Source organism: Hydractinia symbiolongicarpus, chromosome 10 (assembly GCF_029227915.1).
Source record: "Hydractinia symbiolongicarpus strain clone_291-10 chromosome 10, HSymV2.1, whole genome shotgun sequence".
Classification (NCBI taxonomy): domain Eukaryota; kingdom Metazoa; phylum Cnidaria; class Hydrozoa; order Anthoathecata; family Hydractiniidae; genus Hydractinia; species Hydractinia symbiolongicarpus.
The window spans coordinates 9,960,165-9,984,763 of NC_079884.1; the positions used below are offsets into that span (position 1 = coordinate 9,960,165).

At 31.4% G+C, this 24,599-nt stretch overlaps 1 protein-coding gene across 1 annotated transcript; it reads right to left on the reverse strand.

Moving 5' to 3' along the window:
* Positions 1 to 13: 13 nt before the first annotated feature.
* On the reverse strand, positions 14 to 13,118 carry LOC130662375 (transportin-3-like). Its single transcript, XM_057461228.1, has 31 exons — positions 12,531 to 13,118; positions 12,068 to 12,157; positions 11,858 to 11,899; positions 11,701 to 11,769; positions 11,538 to 11,611; positions 11,269 to 11,332; positions 11,080 to 11,172; positions 10,963 to 11,010; positions 10,546 to 10,641; positions 9,624 to 9,698; positions 9,324 to 9,427; positions 9,156 to 9,231; positions 9,022 to 9,084; positions 8,523 to 8,669; positions 7,269 to 7,376; positions 6,816 to 6,907; positions 6,595 to 6,731; positions 6,360 to 6,490; positions 6,193 to 6,253; positions 5,989 to 6,080; positions 4,916 to 4,980; positions 4,235 to 4,292; positions 4,049 to 4,119; positions 3,908 to 3,977; positions 3,032 to 3,148; positions 2,491 to 2,585; positions 1,728 to 1,884; positions 1,556 to 1,640; positions 1,242 to 1,333; positions 861 to 973; positions 14 to 722 (listed from the first exon to the last, which is right to left on the reverse strand). Exons 1-31 carry the CDS (start codon positions 12,642 to 12,644, stop codon positions 662 to 664), a joined length of 2,760 nt encoding a protein of 919 aa, XP_057317211.1. The 5' UTR covers positions 12,645 to 13,118; the 3' UTR covers positions 14 to 661.
* Positions 13,119 to 24,599: the final 11,481 nt, after the last annotated feature.

Here is a 24,599-nt window from a genome sequence, read left to right on the forward strand (position 1 = left end):
CATAGAGAAAATGTGTGTAAAAAGAAATATATTTCTAAAAATCTTCTTTCTAGGTCGTACGAAAAAATAATAAAACTGATTAAAATCTTGTACAAACTTGACACCAGAACATAAAAATGTGATATAAGTTAGTTGTAAACAATCTAAAGACTATAATCAAATGAGATAAGCTAGGTAAAAACTTAATCTCGAGACTACAACCACAATACGATTGAGTAGAGCTGGAAAAAGAGCAAAATAATTCTGTACATAAACTTTATTAGGGCTGCTTTTGTATTTCCTTGTTTTCTTTAAACATTGGGCCAGTCAAAGTAAAAACAGAAGCAGAAAAGATAAACTACAAGATGTTACATCATAGTATAAAAGAGGTTAATAAATACTAAAAAAAAAGTAAAATTGTAAATTTTCTGTTTTTAAAGGAACATAATTAAAACGACAAGCAGTGTGTTGAAAGTGGTGTCTGTTTTTTGAAAAACACTCAGGGAGGATGCAAAAACGAAGATTTAAACAAATAATGTCTTTCTGGTATCTATCCATGCTGAACCATGGTTGAACTCCTTGCGCCAAAAATATTTCCTCTTGAACGCATCCGTTCATGCCTACTTGATGTTTAACAATACGTCATTGGTTTTATTTTCATTTCAATCTCCCACAGAAATTTTTACTTGAAATATTTGGAAAAATCTCTAAATTCTTTCCAAAGTACTTTTATTGAAGTAGCACTAAACAAGAAACAAATAGAAAAATATGAAAAATTTTATAGGGAAAGCGTTCCTAGTTATCAAACAAGCCAAACAAAAACAAGTAATTGTAAAGAACATTACTTGACATTTTAAAGAAATAATCGCACACAGTCTTACCTTGTCACAGTGGTATAAAACGCTTGAATTTGTTCAGGTGTAGCATTTATCGAGCCAGTGGCATTATGGGAAGGCAATGTTGATAAAGCATTTTTAAACCACATGCAAGTTGGCTATAAAAAAGACATTGTCATTTACTTGTTGATGCTGCTGAAATGTCAGCCCTCATGTTATGGAATAATGTTTTTGTAGTTAAATTTGATCTACTTGAAGATTTGAATTTCAGGTAATTTTTCTTATTACTATCGAGACATAAGATATTTAAGATTTAAATTCAGTCTGGTATCCATAAAGTCATAATACTTCTATGTTTAAGAGTACATCAAAACAACAGATTCGAACTGTAATTGCTTGTTGAAAGAATCAATATTAGTGACATACTCTTTGACAGAATTGAATCATTTCCCATAATACATCTGCAGTATCTGGAAGCATGTAGCCTTGTATACCACCAGCACATGCACTGACGATGCCTATATAAAAAATTGTGCAATATCATGTTTTACATGATAAAAATTTCCTAAAAATATTTGCATATATACCATATTGGGAATAAAATAAATAAAGAATAAAGAGAATTGGCAGAGGCTGGTGACAACAAAAATTTTTTTAACCTTATTATCTCTATTTTATTGTTATGTTTTTTCCAAAAATGTCTTTAAAAAATAAGCAGAAATAAAGTTTGTTAGGTATACCTTGTACAATATTCTGTCCATATTTCTCGAGCAATTTTTCAACCAAAGATACTCTTTCTCGAACTTCATTATACTCTGCTCGATTCTAAAGTATTAGATAGTACTATGATCGCACACAATACATAAAAACACAAACTGCCGTTTCTTTACAACTATATAACATATAACCAACCTGGTCAATATAGGTGCACTTAATAAGTTCCACGAAGAACTTCATAATAGATTGGTTAGCTTCTCTGTGATCCAATGTAATACCAGCAATGGAAAGTTGAATAACTGAGTCAATACTTTCATTTTTTAAAAAAGATAAAGTACATCGCTGAAGAAATCTAAAATATTTGGGGAAATTTATAAATTAAATTTTATATCAACAAAAACCAACCATGGAATTCATTCAGGGGCGGTTGCAGTTATGGGACCATACATTTGAGAAAAAAGCATGGGGCTAATAAGATAAAGCAGCTGATGACAAACACATTTTTACATATTTTTTAAAAAAAGGTAAAATAATACACAATTCATTTTTTTGTTATGCCCATCAATTTGCGAATGTTAATTCTTGCAAACCTAAAATCTTTAAAGTTGCTGATATTTCACTCTGCTTAGGTCGGCAGTTAAATAAGTGTTTTATAAAAGAATTGAGGAGATACCCGAAACAAGAAAAACACGGCTAGTACGCAAAAAATTGCCCGGTAGCATTATTCTGACCGTTTTGTAATTAGTAGTTGCCAGACTTAATTAAATGGAGGTATTTGTAATGAGTAATTAGGCAGGACAAACTTAGCAAAAAGGCTAATTCTTCTTCGCCTTTTTAACACAATTAAAACCGTTTTGCCAGTGTTATTAATTGTCACATTTTTTCCATTAGAAATGGGAATGTAATTATGTACAAATATTTTATAGCAGATGTTAGGTGTTTTACATAGAAGAAGTACCTTATACACATTCTGAAGAAATCATCTACAGTGTCAGGATGATTAAATAATCCTTTGTCTTGTGAAAGCAGTGTAAACGTTGGGTTGACAAAACTCTGAAACGTATAGGAAATAGGTATAAAGAAAAATAAAAACAGTTTGTTGGAAAAGAGAATACATATAAAAAAAAGAAATGGAAACTATCATGCATTGAAGCCTTGGGGATACAAATTTTTATGAGCCACAAAATGCAATTTATTATGTAGCTACACCTGTAAAATTCTAACATATCTCATATAACTTGTTCAAAATAATTTGCAGTACTTGATTATGTAGGAAGTCTCGTATATGGAAATTTACGAAGACAAGACTATATTCCCCATGTTATTTATTTAACCAGCAGTTTAAGGAGAATTTGAAGAAATTTGTTTCACAAAAATTTCATGATAATTACTGCTTTCCCAAGGCTAAATTTTAACAAGAGACATTTTCAGGAACTTATCCTAAACACATTTCCTGTTAATAAACACCTTTTCAAATACAACCAAAACCTGTTTCTTACCTTAAACATTTGTATTAACGGTTTCTCAACAGCTTTATTATCTCCATATTCATCAACAATAACACTGCCAATATAAAGTAAGCATGAGTGTGGCTGCTCATTATACAAATTGACCATCTAAACGTAAACATTTGTTAGTGTTTTATTTCTACTGTACTGGAAAAATTGCTGGAACAGCTGTGTTTTCAGAAAGGAATGATATAAATGCCACCACTTTCATAAATGAAGCATGTGCAAAAATGCAGAGTTAATTAAAGATTTCTTAAAAAAAAAAGGTTTAAAAGGTCAATTTTTTTTCAGATATAATGATTGGATTCTTTCACTTATCAAAAATTTCTTAGTATGTTTTAACAAGGCGATTCTTAATGAATGTTGGTTTTCCATTATCCAACTCGTAGTTTTGTTGTAGCGTCAGTTGCATGGTTAGCAGATTTATTTTTTTTACCTCTTCATAAGAAAACAAAAATATATTTTACTATTTCTCTGGCATTGTTGCTATACTGCTTTATGCTGGGTCTGGTATGACATCCTAATTTTGGTATATCTAGAAAAGTTTGTTCCTCATCTACTATTGGTAGGTTATTTTTTAAATGGATTGATATTTTTAACCCCAAATTATTTTTGTGGTTAGCAACAAATTGCAAAAGGTGGTCAGAAAAACAGAAAATAATTAATTTTTTAAAGACGGGCTTAGATGAAGTTTGTTTCAGCCTGTTTTTCTTGTTCTCTTGAATTTTTTATTTGCATTTTGTTTGCATCTATTGTCGTTTTAAAATGACCATAAAGGGTTGTTAACCCACTGTAAAAATAATACCCTCTAATGCATGGTGATTTTATAAAAAACATACAACTAAAGACAAGATAACAAATACTAACAAGTTCAACTAAAGGTTGCAGTAGGTGCATGAAATCTTGACCAATGCACCTAATACCAAAACGTATGCACCTAAAAAGATCAATAAATAAGTTAAAATTTAAACCTTTTCAGAAAAAATAGATATATCGTAATGCTTATACCTAAAATGTCTTTCCATAATTCTGTCATCTCTTTTAAATTTTTCCACAATCATTTTAAACAAATCCCATAACTAAATTGAAGAAATATCCAAATTTAAAAACAAAAACAGGAAAGAACAACAACAACAACAATACTAAACAACAAAAACGAACACAACATAGTTTCACAAACAAAACCAAACATACCTGTTCTATAACTTTTTTACACGGATGTTCACGGTTGGTAACGTTAATGTGAATATTTCTACATAAAAAGTTAATAGAAATGAAAAGAAAAAACACACCATCATTTTATTCATTACAGAAAACAAAAATACAGATTAAACTTGAAATTTGTAAAATTCTGAAGTCAATTTCTACTCTTTCATTAGGGTTCACATCCAATCTAAAGTGGACCTGCAGTGTTTATAAACCCTTAAATTCTTACGCACAACCGCTTTTAACCGTCAGACCGAAAGACGTCCACTGGTGTTAAAAAAAGGCTGCATTCCAATATCTATTGGTTATAACTTGTGTTACATTATCAAAACTCAGACCCCTATGGAAGAGAAATAAATTGCCTTTCCAGTGGTACTCAACTCCATCAATTTTGGAACAAAGTTAGAAATCTGTTCTAATCAAAAAAATATGTCAGCGAAAAACATATTTTAAGTTTTTTAAAACGAGTTTCAGCCATTAAGAAATAAAGGTACATAATGGGTTTCACATGTTTATATTTTTTGTAATGTTTTCATCATATTCTGGATTACTTTTAATTTTTGTCACAGTTTACATGGATAATAGTTGTAAAGAATGAATTTTTTGGGTTAAATTTTTTAATTACCCAAATGCAGCAGTACAAACTAAAACATTGATGTAACATTAAACCTGAATATGCAAGCTAGTCTGTCAAGATATAAAACTGGATCTGATGTTGCTGTTGATTTTACTATCTGAAAATAAATTCAACAGAAATTGCATTCACCATATCATCGTTATTGTAATGAAGTACAAGATATATCCATAAATCTAATCCCTTCCATGTCGAATGCTAGGATTGATTTATTGGTCTTCTATTTTCATTAATGCACTGTATTTACTTTATCTATACCATACACAATTTGAACTGTCCAGTTGATACAAACAGGGAGTCTGCCAATTTGTTTGAAACACCTTTAAGATTACAAAGACTGATGTTTTTGCAGAGTTTTTTGTTATAATTTTTGGCTACATTTTAGGGTTCTTAAGCTTGCACACACAATTCCTGACTACAAGCAAATGAAAAAAAAAAAACCTAAAAAAATTTCATTACTAAACATTTAGGCCAATTTCTTTTGGATATATATAATATATTTATATATTTAAGGTTATCAGGGTATTTCTCATAAAGAATGATTGATATTCAAGGTTTTAAGATCACATGGTAATTTTTTGTGCATAAAACATTTCTACATATCGGTAAATATGGCATAATTTTTCACATTTTGTCCCTAAAAAGTGTCATTTTTAGCTATTGTTGGTATATATGTATTTTTTATTTGTGAGATTACAAATTTGTATGCAATGGGTTAAATTTATTTCACATTGTCGTCTTCTGACAGTGACAACACAACATTTATTTCATAAAAACAAGAAAGCCTTTTTGGTTTTGTAACATCACTTTGAATGTTTCTCTCGTGAAATCAAAACATCTTTCGATTGTGTTGTGTAATCATTTGATCTTTTAAAACAAATTATAAAAAAACCTGTTGTTGAATGCATTTTTTGACATATAAAGCCTTTTAGTTTTATCTTTAAATGGCAAAAACTAATTAAGCAAACCAAAATCACACAAAAACCACAGCTCGTTACCACACTATAATTAAAAATTTAAAATAAAACTTTTTATTAATTCTTACTTCTCCTTAAAAGGTCTGGCAGACACCCTGGCAAAGAAAAATAATTGAACAAAAGGTTTTTACTTCATATAAAGGTTGAACATGAGGAGTACACAAGTGCATTAAACCATCTGTGACAACATCTGGTGGCATGTGTGATAATACCATTGCGCAGCCTATAAAACAAACATGGGTTTACTATTGCTTCAAGCTTAACCAAGCATTTGATTTGTAAGTACTAGCACATTAACTCTTAATTTAGAGTATTCGAATTTTCAAAACAGGCACCTGTAAGAATGCCAATTACTCCATCATTATCAATATTAAGTGACTCTACGGCCTTTGAAACCTAAGAAAAAAAACTATTAATCAATCCAACATCACGAGATTATTACTAATCAAAAAAGGAATGAAAAAAACAAGTTTAAACATGTTTAGCATGGGATTCAAAGTACCTCCAATAGCACAGAGAATGTATTATTCATCTTCCGGCAACAACTTCTGCAAAACTTTGAGAGTGCATAAGCAGCCATTTGTGCAAGATCTTTATTTTGCAAAGCGTTGAGTATATATTGAAAGACAGGACCTGAGAAGACAGTTTAGTATATTATGTTAAACTGCCTAATGACCACTCAGAACAGAATGGCTTAACATCAAGTTTTATTTAGAATTGACAAGAGGGTAACTCACTGATAAACTGGTCATGGTCTACAATCCAATGTGATATGTCACCAACTAAGACAACACATGTGTGTCTTACCATTATATGAATATTTGGTGGAAGATTTAATACTAGTTGTAAGACAAATGCAGGTGCTTCATCATGTCTGAAAAAATATACACATGTTCCAATGTCAAACTGTTTGTTGTGTTACACAAAAGATATCGCTTTTGTAGCCTATAATACAAACCTGGACAAGAATTTTGTCATTGGATTTGATGTAAATAGTTTGGCTTCCAATTTATTCCAATCTTGCTTAACTTCTTGCAAACTTTGTGCCATCTGTAATTTAAAAAATCAAAAAGTTCGAAGATTAGTATCGCAATACTAAGTATTAAAAAACCCAACTAAATTCCTTTTTACTCAGACATTACTGTAAAATCATGGTGATTCGGCAGTTGCTACCTGCTTCAAAATCTTTGGCTCACAGATCGAAAATCAGGTGATTTTTTCAAAAAGTTATCTGATTAACTGATCAGATAACTTTTTGAAAAAAATTTGTAGTAAGCAAAATCAAGTTCTCAAAATTGCTAGGTAACTTCCATATTAATTCTTTGTAGTTATCAACTCTGCATTATTTACAAAAGAAAAAAGTTATTTAACTAGAAGTATTTAACTAGAAATGCATAGCAAAAAAACATACTTGTGCAAATGAATCTGAAGAGCCTGGTATGTAAACAACATCGTGAATAACATCAAGCACGCGCAAACGGAATTCTTGGAACTCGTCTCCTTTACCAGGAACACCTTCCTAGAAAAGAATTAACAAAAATATTTTAATATGTGAACTCTTTAGGCTCAGTATCAGTATCTAAAAATTTTGAATTTCAGGAACATTAAGCTTTTTATAATTGAGAAAATAGTTTCGTTAGCAAGTCAAGAAAAGGTCTGAAAATACTCTTTGAGAAAACCCCACTTTACTATATTCCTAGAAAATGCTATGCAAATGTAAAAACAGTCAAATGTTAGAACAAAAATTTGAGTCTAGAAGAACAAGATTATAAACAAACTCAAGGAAATTTTTAAAAAAGCATGGTTTTTCTTACAGAATCTATAACCTCTGAAAGAAGAGAACTAAAGATATACTATTTGAAAAGTTTTGACAAGAACTCAAGATATCATTTATGCATACATAGATTCAAATATATCATACAGTACAAACATCAGTATTTCTGATCACAGAACATTTTTTTAATAACCTTATTAGTCACGGAGGCTTTCACCACTACAGTCACAGGAAAATGTTTTTCTAATAATCCACAACTCCTAAATTTTGTCTTCTCTTTATGATAGATAATGAAAGTGGGGTACTTAAATATGCAACTGAGATAATAACAATTTTCAGCAGCGTTCGAGAAGTCATTATTATAGTAGATTCATCTTACCTTAAGGAAGAAACTGTTAATGAAAAGAAATATGGGAAACAAAAGTTGTGAATAGCACCTTAAGAATTGTGCGTATATGTATTGAAATTACAGCATTTAAGATTGTGAATTTAACCTTAAATATCTATTTTTTTTGTGTATATTCTTTATGAGACTTATACTAAATTAGCAGGAAAATCATGAAGACATCAGAAACAAATAAAATATAAAATAGCAGATTGCAAATGAAAATTAAGTTGGCGAATACAAGCAAAATTTGCAAACATTAATTCTGCTTTCCTCTTCACTGTTATTTTTTTGCATTCCTTTTTGCTCTAAAGGTATCCAAATGGAGCTTTGCTAAAAACTGCAAAATGTCTGTATCTAATATTTTAAAGGGTGGTTACAAAAACACCTAAAACTTAAAGCTTGAGTATTGCATATATCAGGAGAATATGACGCTTTTTAAGACTTACACTACAGGCTTCAGTAAATAAAAAAGGTTTAAAAAATCTTTTTCTATAAAAACGTACGTGATTTGTTTCAAATTGACAAAGTCGGCATAAATGGGCAATTAACTTTTGTATGTAGGGTTTGAATATTTGTCGATCATTTAGCTCGGTACTTGAGCTGAGATGCTCTGCAAAGCGATACCAGAAGTTAAAACATATCTCTGCTACCTAAAACGAAGATGTTAATCATGTTAGTGAATAATTTAAGGACAAGATAATCAAAAAAATAGTTTTGTTTACTCAAAAAAATATTCCTTGAGATAACTAAAAAAAGTTTACTGATTGAGTTTAATAACTTTTTATGTAGTTAATTTTATACACTTGGATACCAATATACTATTTTTAAGTTTATAGGAGTTTATACGTTTTATAAATAATACAAGCACAAGTGGTAAAAGTTACTAAATAAAGCTTGTTGATGCACATTGTTATTGTCAGAGATCGATTTCCCTTTTAACTTTTCTTTTCATGTAAAAAATCTGAGGGAAAATTGTTTATATAAATGATATTAAAAAATTACCTCATAGTTTGGATGTTCCACACAGCTCAAAACTAAATCTAATGTCTGTAAATTTCCAGGACCCTAAAAATATAGTTACGATGGTTACACTTTATGCATGTAGGATTTAAAAAGTTGAAGTAATACAATACAACCTGTCCTGGGGTTGTTAAAATGGCTTCTAGAAAAGCTTCTGCCATTTCTGTAAATATTCTAGCATAATTCATCGACCTGAAAATAAGAAATGACATGAATAAAGTGACCACAGATAAAAAACATGAAGTGTTATGTAACTATATGGATGGAATCGAAAATTGCTTTACTTGTCCAAATCATCATTTTTTATCGCTACATGAAAAGCTGCAGGAAGTGTTGTTGATACAAAGTTAAAGCAAGCTTCTGCTAAAGGTAGTTGTTTGTCAATATCCTGTAATAAAAAGATACACGTTTTATAAAAAATGAAACTTAATTAAATATCAAAAATATGTTATTTAATCTTATACTTGTAAACTCGATGTTCCAAACACTGCATTTATTATGTAGCAGTTATTACAACAGCATAAAGAAATTCAACATACTTCTGTTGGAGAGAAAATATTATTGTCTAAAACATTAATACTCACAGTAGCAGTATATAAAGCATTACATAAACAATCTGTTATAGCTTCATGTAGGTTGTCATTAATGTGCGGACTCAGCTAAAAATATAAACCATGAAAACATCAACATTGGTGAAAAACAATAGAATAGATTAAAGATTTTAAAGACGTCATCAAAAACGTTCTTATATCCTTTAGGGATTACTTTTATATATACACTATTTCAGTATTTTTATTGTGGTAGGGCAATGTGGAATTTGTACACCTTGTTCTTAGTAGTAAAGCCTACTAAAAGTGCTAAAACGTAGAACCTATTTTTGATGAAACTTTAACTTTTGTGAAAAATAGTCTCTGACAGAAACAAAAATTACCAACCTTATCATAAAATATAATATTCAGTCTATTTTGAAGAATTTTAATTTCAAAATATACAAACTTTAGGAGAATTACATTATGTTACAGAGAAAAAAATACTACACACTCCCGAGTTATTGAGTCGTCCACAAAAAAATAAGAAGCCTGGGACGAGCAGGCGAGTCTCATTTTGGCAAAAAAATTTATGTTAATCAATTAACCTTTATAATATCTATGTATTGATTAAGTTTGAATGCACACCCCTTAACAGGTCTGACATTACTGACGAAAGAAAATGTCCAAATTTTCTATTACTGAAATCTGACATCATAATTCATGCAGCATAATCAAATCTGAAATTCTTTAAAGGTGAATATATGAATATTAAAAAATTTAAAAAGACTTGTTAGCTAACTTTTTAAGCTCTATAATATAAGTCAAACATCATTTTATACCTCGGGTTCCCATTAAGATTTAATACATACTGTACAGAGAATTGTGTTGTGTTTCTTAAAAAAGACATAGTAAAATTTGTATCTTAACAGCTTGACCAGTGAACAAAACAATACAAAAAGGTATAGTAAAGACATACTAAAGTTTCAAATGCTAGCTTGAGTAATTTACTTTCTGCAACTTCTTTTGGAGGAAATGATCCGATTGTCAGCCAACTTCCAAAACATTGATACAACTAAAAATATATAGAGAAGTGTGCAATGGTACACTCTCACACCCGCACAAAGCATGCTTATCAATACCCCATGCAAAATGCCAAGCTTATGAGTATAGCTAATCTACGGAAAACATGCCTAAATAATTTGAGTGTTCACCTCACTATACCCAGACCAAAACCCTTTTGATATTTATACTTGTACTATTCTAGGAAATAAATTATTTTTTATTATTATCCTTACTATTATTAACATTGAAATTCTAACAATAAAAGGACATTTCCAGGTTTTATCTTAAAGCTGTTTCACTGAAGAAAATGTGGAATAAACTTTTAAGTTACCTTGCATTGTGTTTTATCATCAGTAGGGAATATTTCATGACATCTCAGCTAGAGTATTAAGCAGGAATTATTATTAAGTTAAAAGAAGACTTCAGTCTTAATTCATACTCTACTAACCATAAGATCAAAAACCACAGACGATGAATGACGGAATAATTCATACACTTCATTTCTTCTATTTGCACCAATGTGTAATGCATCATTTTCCAACTAATTATACAACAAAAGTGAAAATAAACACATTAAACTGGCAAGCTAGTAACATGTAAATATACTAGTTAAAAGTTCATGTACAAAGAATACTACCTCCTCTGGCATGATCATTAAAATTTCCAGAAGGATTGAAAAATGTTCAAGTTTTGTTGAAAATCTAAAACAAATATCCAATGATATTTATTAACTCATAAAAAATTGTTTTACACAAATGCTAGTTAGATTAAATTTCTGAAAATTAATGAGGTAAGCATTATTCTAGCTTATTAGGCATCAAGTATTTTTCTCTATCCATTTTCTGTCAAGAAATTGCAATGCACAAGTAGCACTTTAAAAATATATTTTTTCTTTAAAAGGCTTACTTCTGAACCAAGTCATTAACTGGTGTCTTCCATTGTGGGCACTGTATAGCCAGATCTGCCAAGGCCAAGCAAAGCTGAAAATACATACAAATAGTTGATCTCACATACAAATTAAAAATAAAGTGATCTAAATTTAGATCAGTACAGTTAGGATTAAACAAACCTGAGTTAACGTTGCATGTGATGCAAGTGAATATTGATACAGGTGATCCAATAAAGAATCACGCAGTGACTGCAAAAATAAAAAAAAACTGTATTAGCAAAGATTTTGTGTTCTTTGTAAGATATCAAATTTTTTTCAATTGTTATTAATTGCGTACCAAATGATTTTGAATAGGTAGTTCAGCAAAATGGTATTGAATCTAAAGATAATATTAGATGAATATATCCAACAACATTAAACACTCAACTGAAAATATAAAAATTTGGACTTAAAGATCCCATAACATATTCAAATTTAAGCCTTGATTTATTTAAGTTTTCTGGTACTATAGCATTTCATATGAATTCTATGTTTCATTGATGCATACCTTTGATTTCATAGACTGGGCAGCAAAATACGTAGATTCGTTATCACGATTTTCACGTAAAAGGTGATCAGCTATCTCCCATGCATATACCTAAAATAAAGAACATAGTATGTATCAAATGCACAACATGTTAACACTTCCATGTACATGTACATGCTGGTTATTTTCCGTCAGACAAAATGGTCCATAGATTGTAGTCTTAACTGCAAATGTCATATTAAACAATGCATGAGACTCACGACTTGAGCATTTAATTATTTTCTATAATTTCGGATGCAACCTTCATTTTTCTGCAGCTCACATATTTCTTGTTTCAAAAAAAAAAATTATACTTTATTTTCATTCAACAGTGAAGTAAAAGCAAAAAAATCAATCTATGCGACTAGAACATGCCAGGTATGGATTTTGTTTATGTCTCAATCCACTGTGACTAATAATTTTGAGCCAATAAGTTTTCTCTTACAGATTGTTGAAATTGATCAAGCCATTTCCCAGCAGGTTCCTTTCCATGTATTTCTGGTGAATGATATAAAGCATCAATAGCTTCATATACATGAGATATCGTAGGGCGTTCCATATTTGTACAATATTCTACATAAACAATCTAATAAATAATATTCTTTTTTAGTTACGATTAAATATATTAATATTGGTGTGGACCAAACTCAATGGTTTAGACCAAAATCCCCAATTACCCAAAATTTCCTTACAAAATCTGTGCGTATGAAGTATACGTATAAGTCTATCCTCCGTTTCAACCCTATTCAGTCCAGGTGGCGTTCCGACCCATGCCTGTTTTATTTACTCTTATTGCTAGATGCCATAGCAGTATGATGCTCAGTTCTAGTATTTACCTTTTAAAGAGCTGTCTACCAAACCTTGGTCTTATATACCTCCCACAACTAGATATTGGCTATTACTCCCTGAAACTAATCCCTCCAATTTCTATTATTTCTTGATAATTCTTAATCAGTAAAATTTACTATATACCTTCCATCGCTTTTTTTAACCACACCACAACAACATGTTACAAAATTCTAACTTACGTTGTTACGTTTATTTTCAGAAGTTAATATGCTACAAAGATGGAAAGAGACAGAAAGTTTGGATAAATGTAAAATTTTTGTAACTGCACACCTATGCTCTTTTGCACACCTTAAAATAACTCAAGTTTGGCAATCATCATTGCACACTATTGCTAGTTTGGTAGTGACGTGTCGCACACAGGTGACCCATTTTTAGAAAATGAATTCCAGGAATATAAAAACCTTCAGGAGTTTAAAGCACTTTGCAGGAGTGATCAGACCATTTTGTGAGAAGCGTGCTATCTGCCATGCACCCCCCCCCCACACACGCAGATTTGTTTAGGCGTGCAATTAATTGCACATGCAATTCTTTGTTTTCTTTATGTCTGCGATAGCTTTCTGAAATATTAAAAAACAAAATATTTTTCATATACAGAGAAAACAGTGTACTTAAAAATGAATGTTTTTATAAATTCGCTAATTCTTTTAATTTAAAAAGATCCAACAAAGTATAAATAGAAAAATAAAATAATAAAAATAAATTAATAACAAGAAAGCAATAATAATTTCTATATATACGTAAGGTTAATGATTTTGCAGATTAGTAGAGTCTTTTTTTATTTTATAATATCAGCTTTAAAGTATTTTCCAGTATATAACCAGCGGGTTATATGTAGCTATTTACGACTTTCATTGTTGGTGCGGGTTATAATGTGGTACGGGAGAAGTTTTATATTTTCTGTAATCTATCATGACATTTAAAGTTTATACATTTACTAGTGCAAGCTAGTCAAGGTTTCCTTTTTTTAAACAGAAACTTTTGTGCGTTGTTTTTTGTTTATTTGTAGTACTAACAACCTTACACAATTGCGCAGAATGAAACAAAGCAGACATTGTGAAATTGGGACTGTTATGTGGTGTTCTAGGAAGAAAATAGGGTACACAATAGATAGCCGAATCTGTCAATGGAGAAAATAGTATCATCGGGATAAAACGTGTCCATTATTATAACTGCATGAGCAATCCTATACCTATACGTAACCTAATGCGATTTAATTTTTTTCACACAAAATTGCTTGCCAGTGCTCCTATTACGAGCTTTCTCTAAAACACAATTCTGGAGATCATTTTTTCTTTCGTGTTGAATGCAATTCTAAGCTTTTATATCTTTGCAGTCATATCAGGCATATTGAAATGACTTGCTTTTAGTAATAGAGCAGTATAGCAGGTATCATATTTAGGTGTTATTGACATTTAATTCACTACCGACTTCATTATTAATTCCTGTTGAAAATATTGAAAAATGCAAAATTAAATGTATAGATAATAATTTTCTTTTTTTATCTTTGCTACCTTTACGCAACAGGTGACTATTAAAAATATGTAGAATAAAATAAAAATAGAATTATAAGACACATGCAACTATCTCCTCCCCATTGCTGCAATTCATTTTATCATGCACACTGTTATTGCTGAGATATAAATAGATTCAAAACAGTTTCTTACTAACAACATGACGCAGCGCAGGAAGAGTTATACATTTACATTTAAAATCAATGTCATAAAAATAGCTGAAGAAAGAGGAAACAGAACTGTGGCACAGGAGTTTTTAGTAGAAGAATCAATAGTTAGCAATTGGAGAAAGAAGAAATATATTTTAAAAAAAAGTCATAAAAACATTTAAAGAGTCGGTGTCGACTCAACATAAAAATAAGCGAGGTCTCACCACTGTAATGGTGGACTTAAATTTAAACAGCTAGGTGAGGAAATGGGGATTAGAGACTTTGTAGGTGGGCCATCGTGGTGCAGTCAGCAAAGATATATTACTTTGTTTTTTCGCTAAGAACTTTTATTGTTCGGTCAATGCAGCGTGTAGGAGGTAATTGAATTATGTTGAAAAAAACAATTTCTTATTATTATTGTTTACTCAGCAAACCCAAGTATAATACAAAGCCTTGTCTTGTCAACGAGGGTGCCAATTCGATGAAAACGCCATATAGGTGAGGGCGACCGTGGGTGTTTTTTCAGGGTTTTCGTCTGTAACCGACCAGAAAAGCTTGGAACCGTCCTAAAGCGCCCGAATTGTTCGAAATGCAACTTGAGAGGCTCATTGTTTTCATTTAAATTTTGTCAAGAAAAAGGAAGGTGTTGTTTTGTCGTCGTACTTACAGCTATTTATCGAATAAATGATATAAAACAGTCTTCCACTACCACTGTTCGACATTAAAAGAATAAGTTATACATAAAAATAAATGTTTAAAAAAATGTTGTTTCAGGTTGATTCAGGTTTCTTCAGGCAAAATTATAATTTTTTTTTAAAAAACACTGGGAGTCAGCCGACAGCGCCGGTGGTTTTTGCGTCGTTTCCAGCGAGTTGGCACCCTTGTTCTTGTCATCATGTTTAAACTTGTACCAAGCTTTATAATACAATACAAAACAGTATGGCACTTTTCCCCGATCTGGTGAGTCTCCCCCTGATTGGAGGTAATCACCAGATCAGGGTAGTCCGCAACTTCCAAATTAGTTGAGAATTACTCGAATCGGGTGGGTACTTTTTGTGAAAAAAATTGTTTTGTAAAGGGCAAGCCGCTGGACAAAAGTGCGAGCCAATTTTGTTTATATGAAGTCACATGCGTATTTCGCGCCGATCCACCAATTAAAAAAAAATTCACCATGCTGTTCTGGCGCTATTAATGTTTACTTACGTTGGATCAACAACATGGTAAAACACTATTTGTTTCTGGCTAACATGCTGGAGAGATATTATTATTTTGATGTCCTGAAGCAAGCAAGGGTGGCTAGCTTGTGAATTAAGTATATTTGAGTCTTTTATTACATGTACAGATGACAGCTATTTCATACTTACATGATACACAAAAACGGCTAGGTGACAAACGGCTTAGTGCCGATCGCGAGTAACTATACATGAGTATTAAACTACGGGTACGAGTAATTTCTTCCGTGGGTATTCCACGAGTACTCGACGAGTATAATGCGTGTACGAGCACGTAAAAAATACTCGCACATTTTTGCTACTGTACTCACACAGTACTCGCTAGCAAGCTCGAAAGTCAAACAATATAATTAATCGAGAAACTGGCGGAGAATGCACTTGCGGCCAATATGCTTTTATGTTGGTGTTGGATTTATTGAAAAACACTATTTTTACAGTGTTATTTTTTTCGTTCGTTAGTTTTCTATGTTCAATAGAGAGTTAAAGCTGGCATTGAGATTACATGCTAACACTTTAAGCCCTGGTGTTGGACCAGGGACCTGACACCCCGAAGAGCCAAACGAGTCTAGACTGTATCGCGTTATATTCAACTCAACTGCGGGAAAGTGCGCACCAACGCAAGCTATATATGATAGCCAGAACGAGGGAGAACCTCAATTGCCTTACAACAGAGTCGTAACTTTCAAGCGAACTCTTTTGCTTCTGAACAAACAAACAAACCAACGTCACTTCTGAAAAATGATTTTTAAGTCTAAAAATACCGAATGAAATTCAGTTGTCTGCGTTATAAAGATCTCCTCACTCTCTCTAAAACACGATTCTGGAGATAAATTTTTCTTTTGTGTTGAATATTACTCTAATCTATTTATATCTTTGCAATCACATTGAGAATATTGAAATGATTTGTTTCTGGTAATAGAACAATATAACAGGTATCATATTTACGAGTTTTTGACATTTAGTGCCCAGGACTAAATTGATAAATGCTGTTAAAAAAACAGTAAAAAATGTAACAATTTAGTTTGAATGATATTCATTCTTTCTTTTCTTTTTTATATTCACTACTTTTAAACAACAGGCGCCCACAAAATATGTGAAAAAAATTAAAAATACAATTACTAAGACACATGAAACTTTGTCCTCCCCATTACTGCTGCTTATTTTATTATGCACACTATGATTGGTAAGATGAGAATGGATAATAAAATTATAAAAACATGAGAAAGAATCTTCCGTACATCGTTGTTACAGACGATCTGTAATAATTCATTATTTTGTTTATTTTTATGCATTTTAACCAAGACGCATATCCTTGATAAACGTCATTTTTTAATATAATATTTTCCATATAAGAGCATAAAGCTTCATAGAAACAAAATTTAGTGCTGAAATTAAGTGCTGAAATGCTTCTTTAAACTTTCAAAATGGTGAAATGCTGATAGCTACACGATAGACTTGAAAGCTACTAACTCACTGGATCCAAGATTTCCCTGCTGGGCACGTTTTTACTTTTGGTTACTTACAAAACAATAAAATTAAATGCGATTGGCTTAATTTAGTCTCCAGAGTTCATTGTTTAATTCATGCTTGTGAAGAAAAAGGAATAATGTTTGAATGTAGCAACAAAACATTTAGCTAGGAGAAGAAAGCATTTAGATAACAGATATAAATAGCAAAGGGTTTCCTCGTCGGAGAGAAATTAACTAGAAAAATTCAAAGTTATAAAGAGCCATTACAGCAACGTATACATTTTTATGTAAACTAAAGAGAGATTGTTTCAACATAAAAAAATTATGTAAAATAAAATTTTATTTCTTACGACGCGAATACGAAGTAAAAGTTTTCACAATGTGTAAGGTAGCAGACAAATGTGAGCTATCGATAAAAATTATGCTACAACGAATTCCCGTTTTTTATCTTATACTCGCACACGTACTCACAAATCATTCACTTACTGTATTCGCATACGCAAGAGGCTATACTCGAGGGTATGGAGTAGTACACTCGCCAATTACTCGTACTCGTCTTGCACTTTACTCGGCATTTAATGTACCCGTACTCGTATACTCGTGTATAGTTACTCAGGATCGGGACTGTAGGTGACAAATAAGATTAATTAGGCTAGCCAAAGCAAAAAAATAATTAAAAAATATATTCGTGAAAGAAATAATAATTGATAACCTATAGCGCTAGCTAGCTAAAGACATGAGAAACATGTTATTGGTGTAATGGCTTCACATATAAATTTTGAGCAGGCGAACCCATTTAAACGTCGAAAGATATGCCAAAACTTTTGTGAAATATGTCGTAACATTGATTGGGGAAGAGTCACCCGATTCACTAATTACAGTACAGTCTGAATGTAATCTACCGCGGACGCAAAACTCGCATGAATAGTTACACAGAACAATAGCTTTTGTTTTTTTAAGAAAATAATTGCCTCGCTGATAAACAATGATCCCACGCGATCAATTGTTTAATCACAATAGGTTGCAAGATCAATTTTATCCATCTATTTTGCGCAAACTCTTTTGAAAATTTTAATTGCAGTAATTAATTTTTTTTTAGATCGCATTTTAAAAGTTTAAAATCGAAAAGCGGTGATAGATATGTTTTTTAAATCGCATTCTAAGAGTTTAAAAACGAAAAGCGGCGATAGATATGTTCTTTTAGATCGCATTTTAAAAGTTTAAAAATGAAAAGCGGCGATAGATATGTTCTTTTAGATCGCATTTTAAAAGTTTAAAAACAAAAAGCTGCGATAGAAATGTTTTTTTAGATTGCATTTTAAAAGCTTAAAATCGAAAAGAGGCGATAGAAGGGTTTTTTTAATCGCATTTTAAAAGTTTAAAAACGAAAAGCGCCATTTAATAGTTGTGAACAATGCTTCTTGTATGTTTCTTAGATTAAACACTCTGGAATTTTTTTAAGTAATTAAATCAACAGTACATTCTTGCGCAATGTATTATAAAACTTCGCGAAAGATTTTCATTATTTAATTACTTCACACTAATACTAAAAGGAATAGCTTATCAATACATTTACACAATGCATCTCGCTATTAGAAGAAATATAATTGCTCCAATATTTCTTCGCAAGCGCATTGTTTTTTAACACGCAAATATAATCGCAAAACCCTTAAGAGATTTAATTATAACAAAAGACAAACGACTGCAGTCCTCCACGCAAAGGTGTGATATTAGCATGTACGCGGTAGATTACATTCAGACTGTACTGTACAAGCTCCAAAACGCCACTCACTCGATCGGTGTATTAAAAAGTTAGCCTCCGCCGCCGGCTCATCCAATCGGGTGATTACCCCTGATCAGGAAAAAGTGCCATACTGAAGAAAGACAAAATAGATAGCTATATAGTATGATCCGCCAACTCTGTGAATCCGATAACTTCGTGAAATTGATTTCGAAGCCTACAACAACTTAACACAGCTCTGGTTTGATACTACCACTTAATCATTTTAGGGGTGTCAGCGGAACTCGCTTATTTGTCCACAAATGTATTTTTTCTTGTCATACCCCCCCCCCCCCCACGGCCCGTGGCAGATAGCGCTACGATAATAAAAGTTTGAAATAACCGATATGTTGACGATATGGATATAAGGACGTTAAATGTGTTTTTTTCACGGAGTTGGCGGATTATACGCTACATTGAATGTAATAATTGAAAACAAGAAAATATGCGAAGACCAGTAATAAATAAAAGAACCTTACAATTATTAAAAGTCTGTGTTTTTTAGGCAAGATAAAGGTAGAGTATAGCTATACTCTACCTTTGGCTTATATATATCTAAATAGAAAGTTTAGATAGCTAGGCTCACTAGCTAGATGTTATGTTTAAGATTATGAATTTTTATCATAGAAAAGACTAAAAATGGCTGCAAAGCTCTGCTTTGGACGATACTTTCTTATAGATAATTTCTTTTTCAGATCTGGGTTTGTTTGCCTCTTACCTTACCTAAATAAATGTGGCAAGGTTTAACTTTGATGGTTTCGCAAAAAAAATAACTATAGTAGTTAAGCTAACAGCTTATAATTTCAGACAAATCTTCAATAATACACAAATCACTAAGATATGCGCGATACAGATTCCGACAACCCAATCATTTAGCTATACAAATGCAAGATAAAAATAAGCATTCTAATCCAAATCTCCAATCCAACACGAAGTTCCCGCGAGCAAATGTCACAGCCGTTGTTACCATTTTTAAAGTAGAACTAGTTGGTTCCTTCTCTGTGTATTACCTTTCAAGATTTGAAAACAGTGTTGTCATTTAAACACTCTCCTCCCTCCTAGCTTTTTGGGTCTTTTGCATATGGAGGGGAGAAGAAGACGGTAAATTTTTTTAAAAAAATTAAAATATAAAATATTGGCTTAAGGAACAAGATAAAATGTTCTTGTTTTTATCTTTAAAACACACAAAGGGCATGCAAGGCAATTCAGACAATACAGTGGTGGGGTATTAATCAAGTCTTCACATATAAGAAAAAACACACAACCATTCACGAAGGCTGGGTAATATGGTTAACATATCGTCTTAAAAAATTCCCCTATCTGTGCCTAAATATGCCTATAAGCGTTATATACTTATAAAATAATCCATGTGTAAAAATGCTCCTATCTTCTTGTATTCTGTTTGGACTATGGAAAGGGTCGCTTTCTTGATTATTTTGCATTAAAATCGGCTTAAACCACCAATATATTGTATATAAGAAACTGGAATACGCTTTGAAATACAAAATCAGTCTCGTATCAAAAATGTTTAGATAATATGATTTTGGTTAGAATTTTAATGTTATCAAACAAAAATCAGCTAAAGGGATTCGAAACAAGAAAAACTTGAATGAAGAAGAAGAATTACACTGTTTGTTTACTTTTAGACAAGAAAAACGTTGAAAACTTGGTTGGTTTGGGCGTAAAAAAGCCAGTACTGTTTGTTATTAACAACTAACCTCGTTACCAGGGCTTGCTGGCTTGTTTCTATAGTTAAGCGCTCAATTATAAAAAAACCTTGGGACGAGTTTGACTACTAACCATATTTAGGAAAGCTATCATTAAACATAGAAGGATTGATAAAACAAATGTTGAAAATTCTAATGAAATAAAAATTAAAGATAGATGAAGACAAGAAGAGTCCCGGAGTTGTAAATGAAGACGAAGAAGAAAGAACAACACAAGCTGAACACACGGTTAAACATCATTCAAGAAATTGATCATCAAGAAAATATACTGATATAATGTGAAATATGACGAGGAAATGGTGGATATAAAAGTAACAACAGCTTTAAAAAATTTACATTATGAAGACCTTCCTGACGAAAAAAACGTCGCCAGGAAACACTTACAGAGATGGAGCATGTGCGTAATTTAAGATGTTGGATAAGAAAATGTTTGCGATAAGTTATTTTGGATTTCAAAAATATATTAAAAATCAAACCTTTTTAAGTTATATTTTCAATCATTTTACTATATTGTTGTTTTTTTTGTTAACGCTAGCTTAACCAAACTTCGTGTTTTAAACTTTCGATATTAGCGAGCACGTTAGTCTGATACACACATTTTTATGTAAAATAGACTTCGTAAAAATATACCAGATGAAGTTCAAAAAGTTTAGAATATCCTATAAAAATATATTGATCTCGAAATTTTACTTGCATTCTATCACTGATGTGTTTTATCGGGTAAGTATCCCCCCCAACATTATCTAGTTTTCTGTTCTAGTTTTCTGTTTTAGTTGAATTTGGCTGCTTGAAAAACTCTACCTTATGGGTGATTTTTACACCAGTTTGCATTTTCAAATCTTTTAATCTTAACTGTGCTAAAAATATGCTAGGATATATCAGGATGATTTTTGCCAAAAAGTTAAGAATATTTATGTTGAAACGAAAATACAGTATTCTTATATAAAAAAGCAAGGATGACTAATGAGACAATTTTTATTGTTATCTTAAATAGTTACTTAGGTTAACCATTTTGGTTCTAATGTTATCAAAAAGGTTCCTGCGAAGAAGGCTTTCATGCATCTCCCATTTGAACTACGGAGAGCCGTGCAAGCACAATAATCACTCCTCTAGAAAATCGTCTAAGGTATCAATCCTATTCTTATGCTAAACGCCAAGCAGAAAGGATAGATTCACGGTTTCATAGTCTCCGGCACGACTCGATCAGGAAATAAAATCGCGAGTTCTGGATTTAAAGCGAAAACTCTACTACAGGTTATCCTAATATTAGTAGTAAAAGAAAGTTCGAAATTAACTTTTTTTCCTAAAGTTATAAATTAATGCTACATAATATTAATTATCAGTTTAACTTGCGGCCAAGATTAGGAAAAGGACTGAAAAAAATAACTGTAAACCAGAATACATCAGTTTATAAGCAGGAAAAAACCATGCTAGCGATGACATGTGTGTGTTCTTATCTAAATGCAGCCACAATATTGAAACGATAAATGAAACTCCACAAGGTCCGTATCCGTAGAGAGATATCATTCATCATAAATCAACAATTTTACCTACCTCGTCTTCAGGATTATTTGCTACCCTCAGCTTTAAAAAGCTACGTATATATTCAACTTTATAGATAACGTTATAAGTGTTAATTCATACTCTAAGTGACGTAATAAGAATAAGCACAGATTTAACTGACTACTTTCTTTTCTTTTTTCTTTTTTTAAACGTGCTTTTTTTAAGCATTACAATTAAGGATGTTCTCTATTTACCATTTCTTTATAAATTTGAAACCAACGAAAAATCTTTTTTTTTAATTTAACCATTTACTTTTGAATTTTGTTATTCTCATCGATTTTTATAAGTTTAGCATCGTCACCAAAAATATCATACATATGAGCTACTGTTTTTATTGAAGGACCTTTTATTTAGTGTTATACTTACTTTAGTTTATTTGCTAACTTGGTGTATATATTATTTTCGTATGTTGAAAATTTGTTTTTTTGCAGTATGTGTGGTTTTAGGTTTTTATTAAAATGTTTATTCAGACTTGTATTTCTTCATCTATTTTTTAGGTTAGCAGTTTTTAAACCAGATGTTATCTAATATGATATGATGCTAATATTTTAAGAACGAACCCGCTGCTTTTATGTGATATGATGCTAATATTTTAAGAACGAACCCGCTGCTGTTATGTGCGCTTTTTATCGTTATAGTTTACTAAGTTAGACATTTCTCTAATCTATTAGGTACTTAAATAATTGTTTTGATGGCCAATTTTGTTTTTGTCAAATCGTCACCCAACCTCGTTACCAGCGCATGCGGTCTGTTTTTTATATCGGGACAGTGGACAAGGTTGATCGCCACCAGTGCACTGTGAAATACAAATGTAAATGTTTTTATTTAGTAATTACAAAAACTCATAAAACGAACATTGAACTTGAATTAACTAACATTGACAATTCCCGTGAGATTATAATCAGGAGACTGTAAAACCGAGATGTGGAAAACTTACTAAAATTTTCGGGAGCAAGAGCGGGTCACATCATTTATTTAGTCCTTCAAAAAGTTTACATTTTTGTAGGTAAGTAGAGTCTCTATAATGTGAGATACACGTGTAAAAACAAAACATCAGGAGAGTCGCATATTAGACTACTGTTTGGTATTCATATATTCTATTGTGATGTGATTAATCTATAAAGTGAAGTTCTATTTGCTTTTCCTTAACCATAAACAAAACACTGACACAAAACATACTTACTTTCTCCCTACAATGAATTTAGATAATGTATGTCTAGAGCAGTTTATTTGAACCCTATTTGATTCCGCCCAGATTTCCGGGCAATTTTTGGCAGTTTTTTATGCGATCTGCATAAAAAACGTAAAATATGTTACCATAATATGTTCGAAAAACCTCGAACTGAATAGAGTTAAGTTGACTTTAGTCTAAAATAAGACTATAGTTCGAGTTAATGCGATTTTTTCAAGAGAAGGGGCAACTGTTACCAGGAAAAGGTGCAATCTTGGCGATAGAAAAAGCATGCAAGTCCCTTAAAAAAAATAGATCGAGTTAACAAATGTTTATCTAAAGTTTGATTTAACCGAAGTTTTTTATAAGAAAGTATTAAGTTCAATGGTTCAAAAAAAATAAAAGTTTGAGTTACCGGTGTTCGAGTTACCGGGAACGAACTTTATGTTTTGTGATTTTGCCAAAAATTCGCGAAATCGCGAATTATTACAACCACGAAAATCTGGACTTCTAAGGTATAAAGTTTGATTCCACGATGAATGAAATAGGATTAGAAACGTGTGGCTAACAACCTTCGAAAGCAATAAAAATACATGCGCTGATGAGATTAGCGAATTAGATTTAAAGAATATTTTTAACGTCATCATTAAACCATTCATTCAAACTTGTAAATTTCCAGATAAATAAACACATTTTTTCAAAATTAATGACAACTTCCTTACTTTTCTAAGTTCTTAGAAACGATCTTTAAATGCAGATTTGAATGATAATAAAAATACTACATTTCCATTAAAAAAAAACCTATGAATATACGACTATGATTTAACTCATCAGTTATTGGCGCCTTAAATAGAGTGTTTCGCTATTGCATTCATTGACCTTTTCAAAGGTTTTTGATCAGGAAAATCTTAATGTTGTTTTAAACCCAGAAGATTAATCTGCATTATTGAGAAACAGAAAAGAACGCACACAATAATCTTTTTTGTGGCCCACCAAAACTCAATACTTAAGTTGACTCCGCTTAGTTTCATATAATTTACAGGTTTTGGTGTAAAATTGATTT

Excerpts from the sequence above, each read along its gene's own strand:
- LOC130662375 (XM_057461228.1), bottom strand. The coding sequence starts at position 12,644 with ATGGAACGCCCTACGATATCTCATGTATATGAAGCTATTGATGCTTTA. Across the intron at positions 11,011-11,079 it reads CTGTGGTTTTTGATCTTATG|CTGAGATGTCATGAAATATT; the intron begins GTTAGTAGAGTA and ends TTAATACTCTAG. Across the intron at positions 6,081-6,192 it reads AGTAATTGGCATTCTTACAG|GCTGCGCAATGGTATTATCA; the intron begins GTGCCTGTTTTG and ends TTTGTTTTATAG.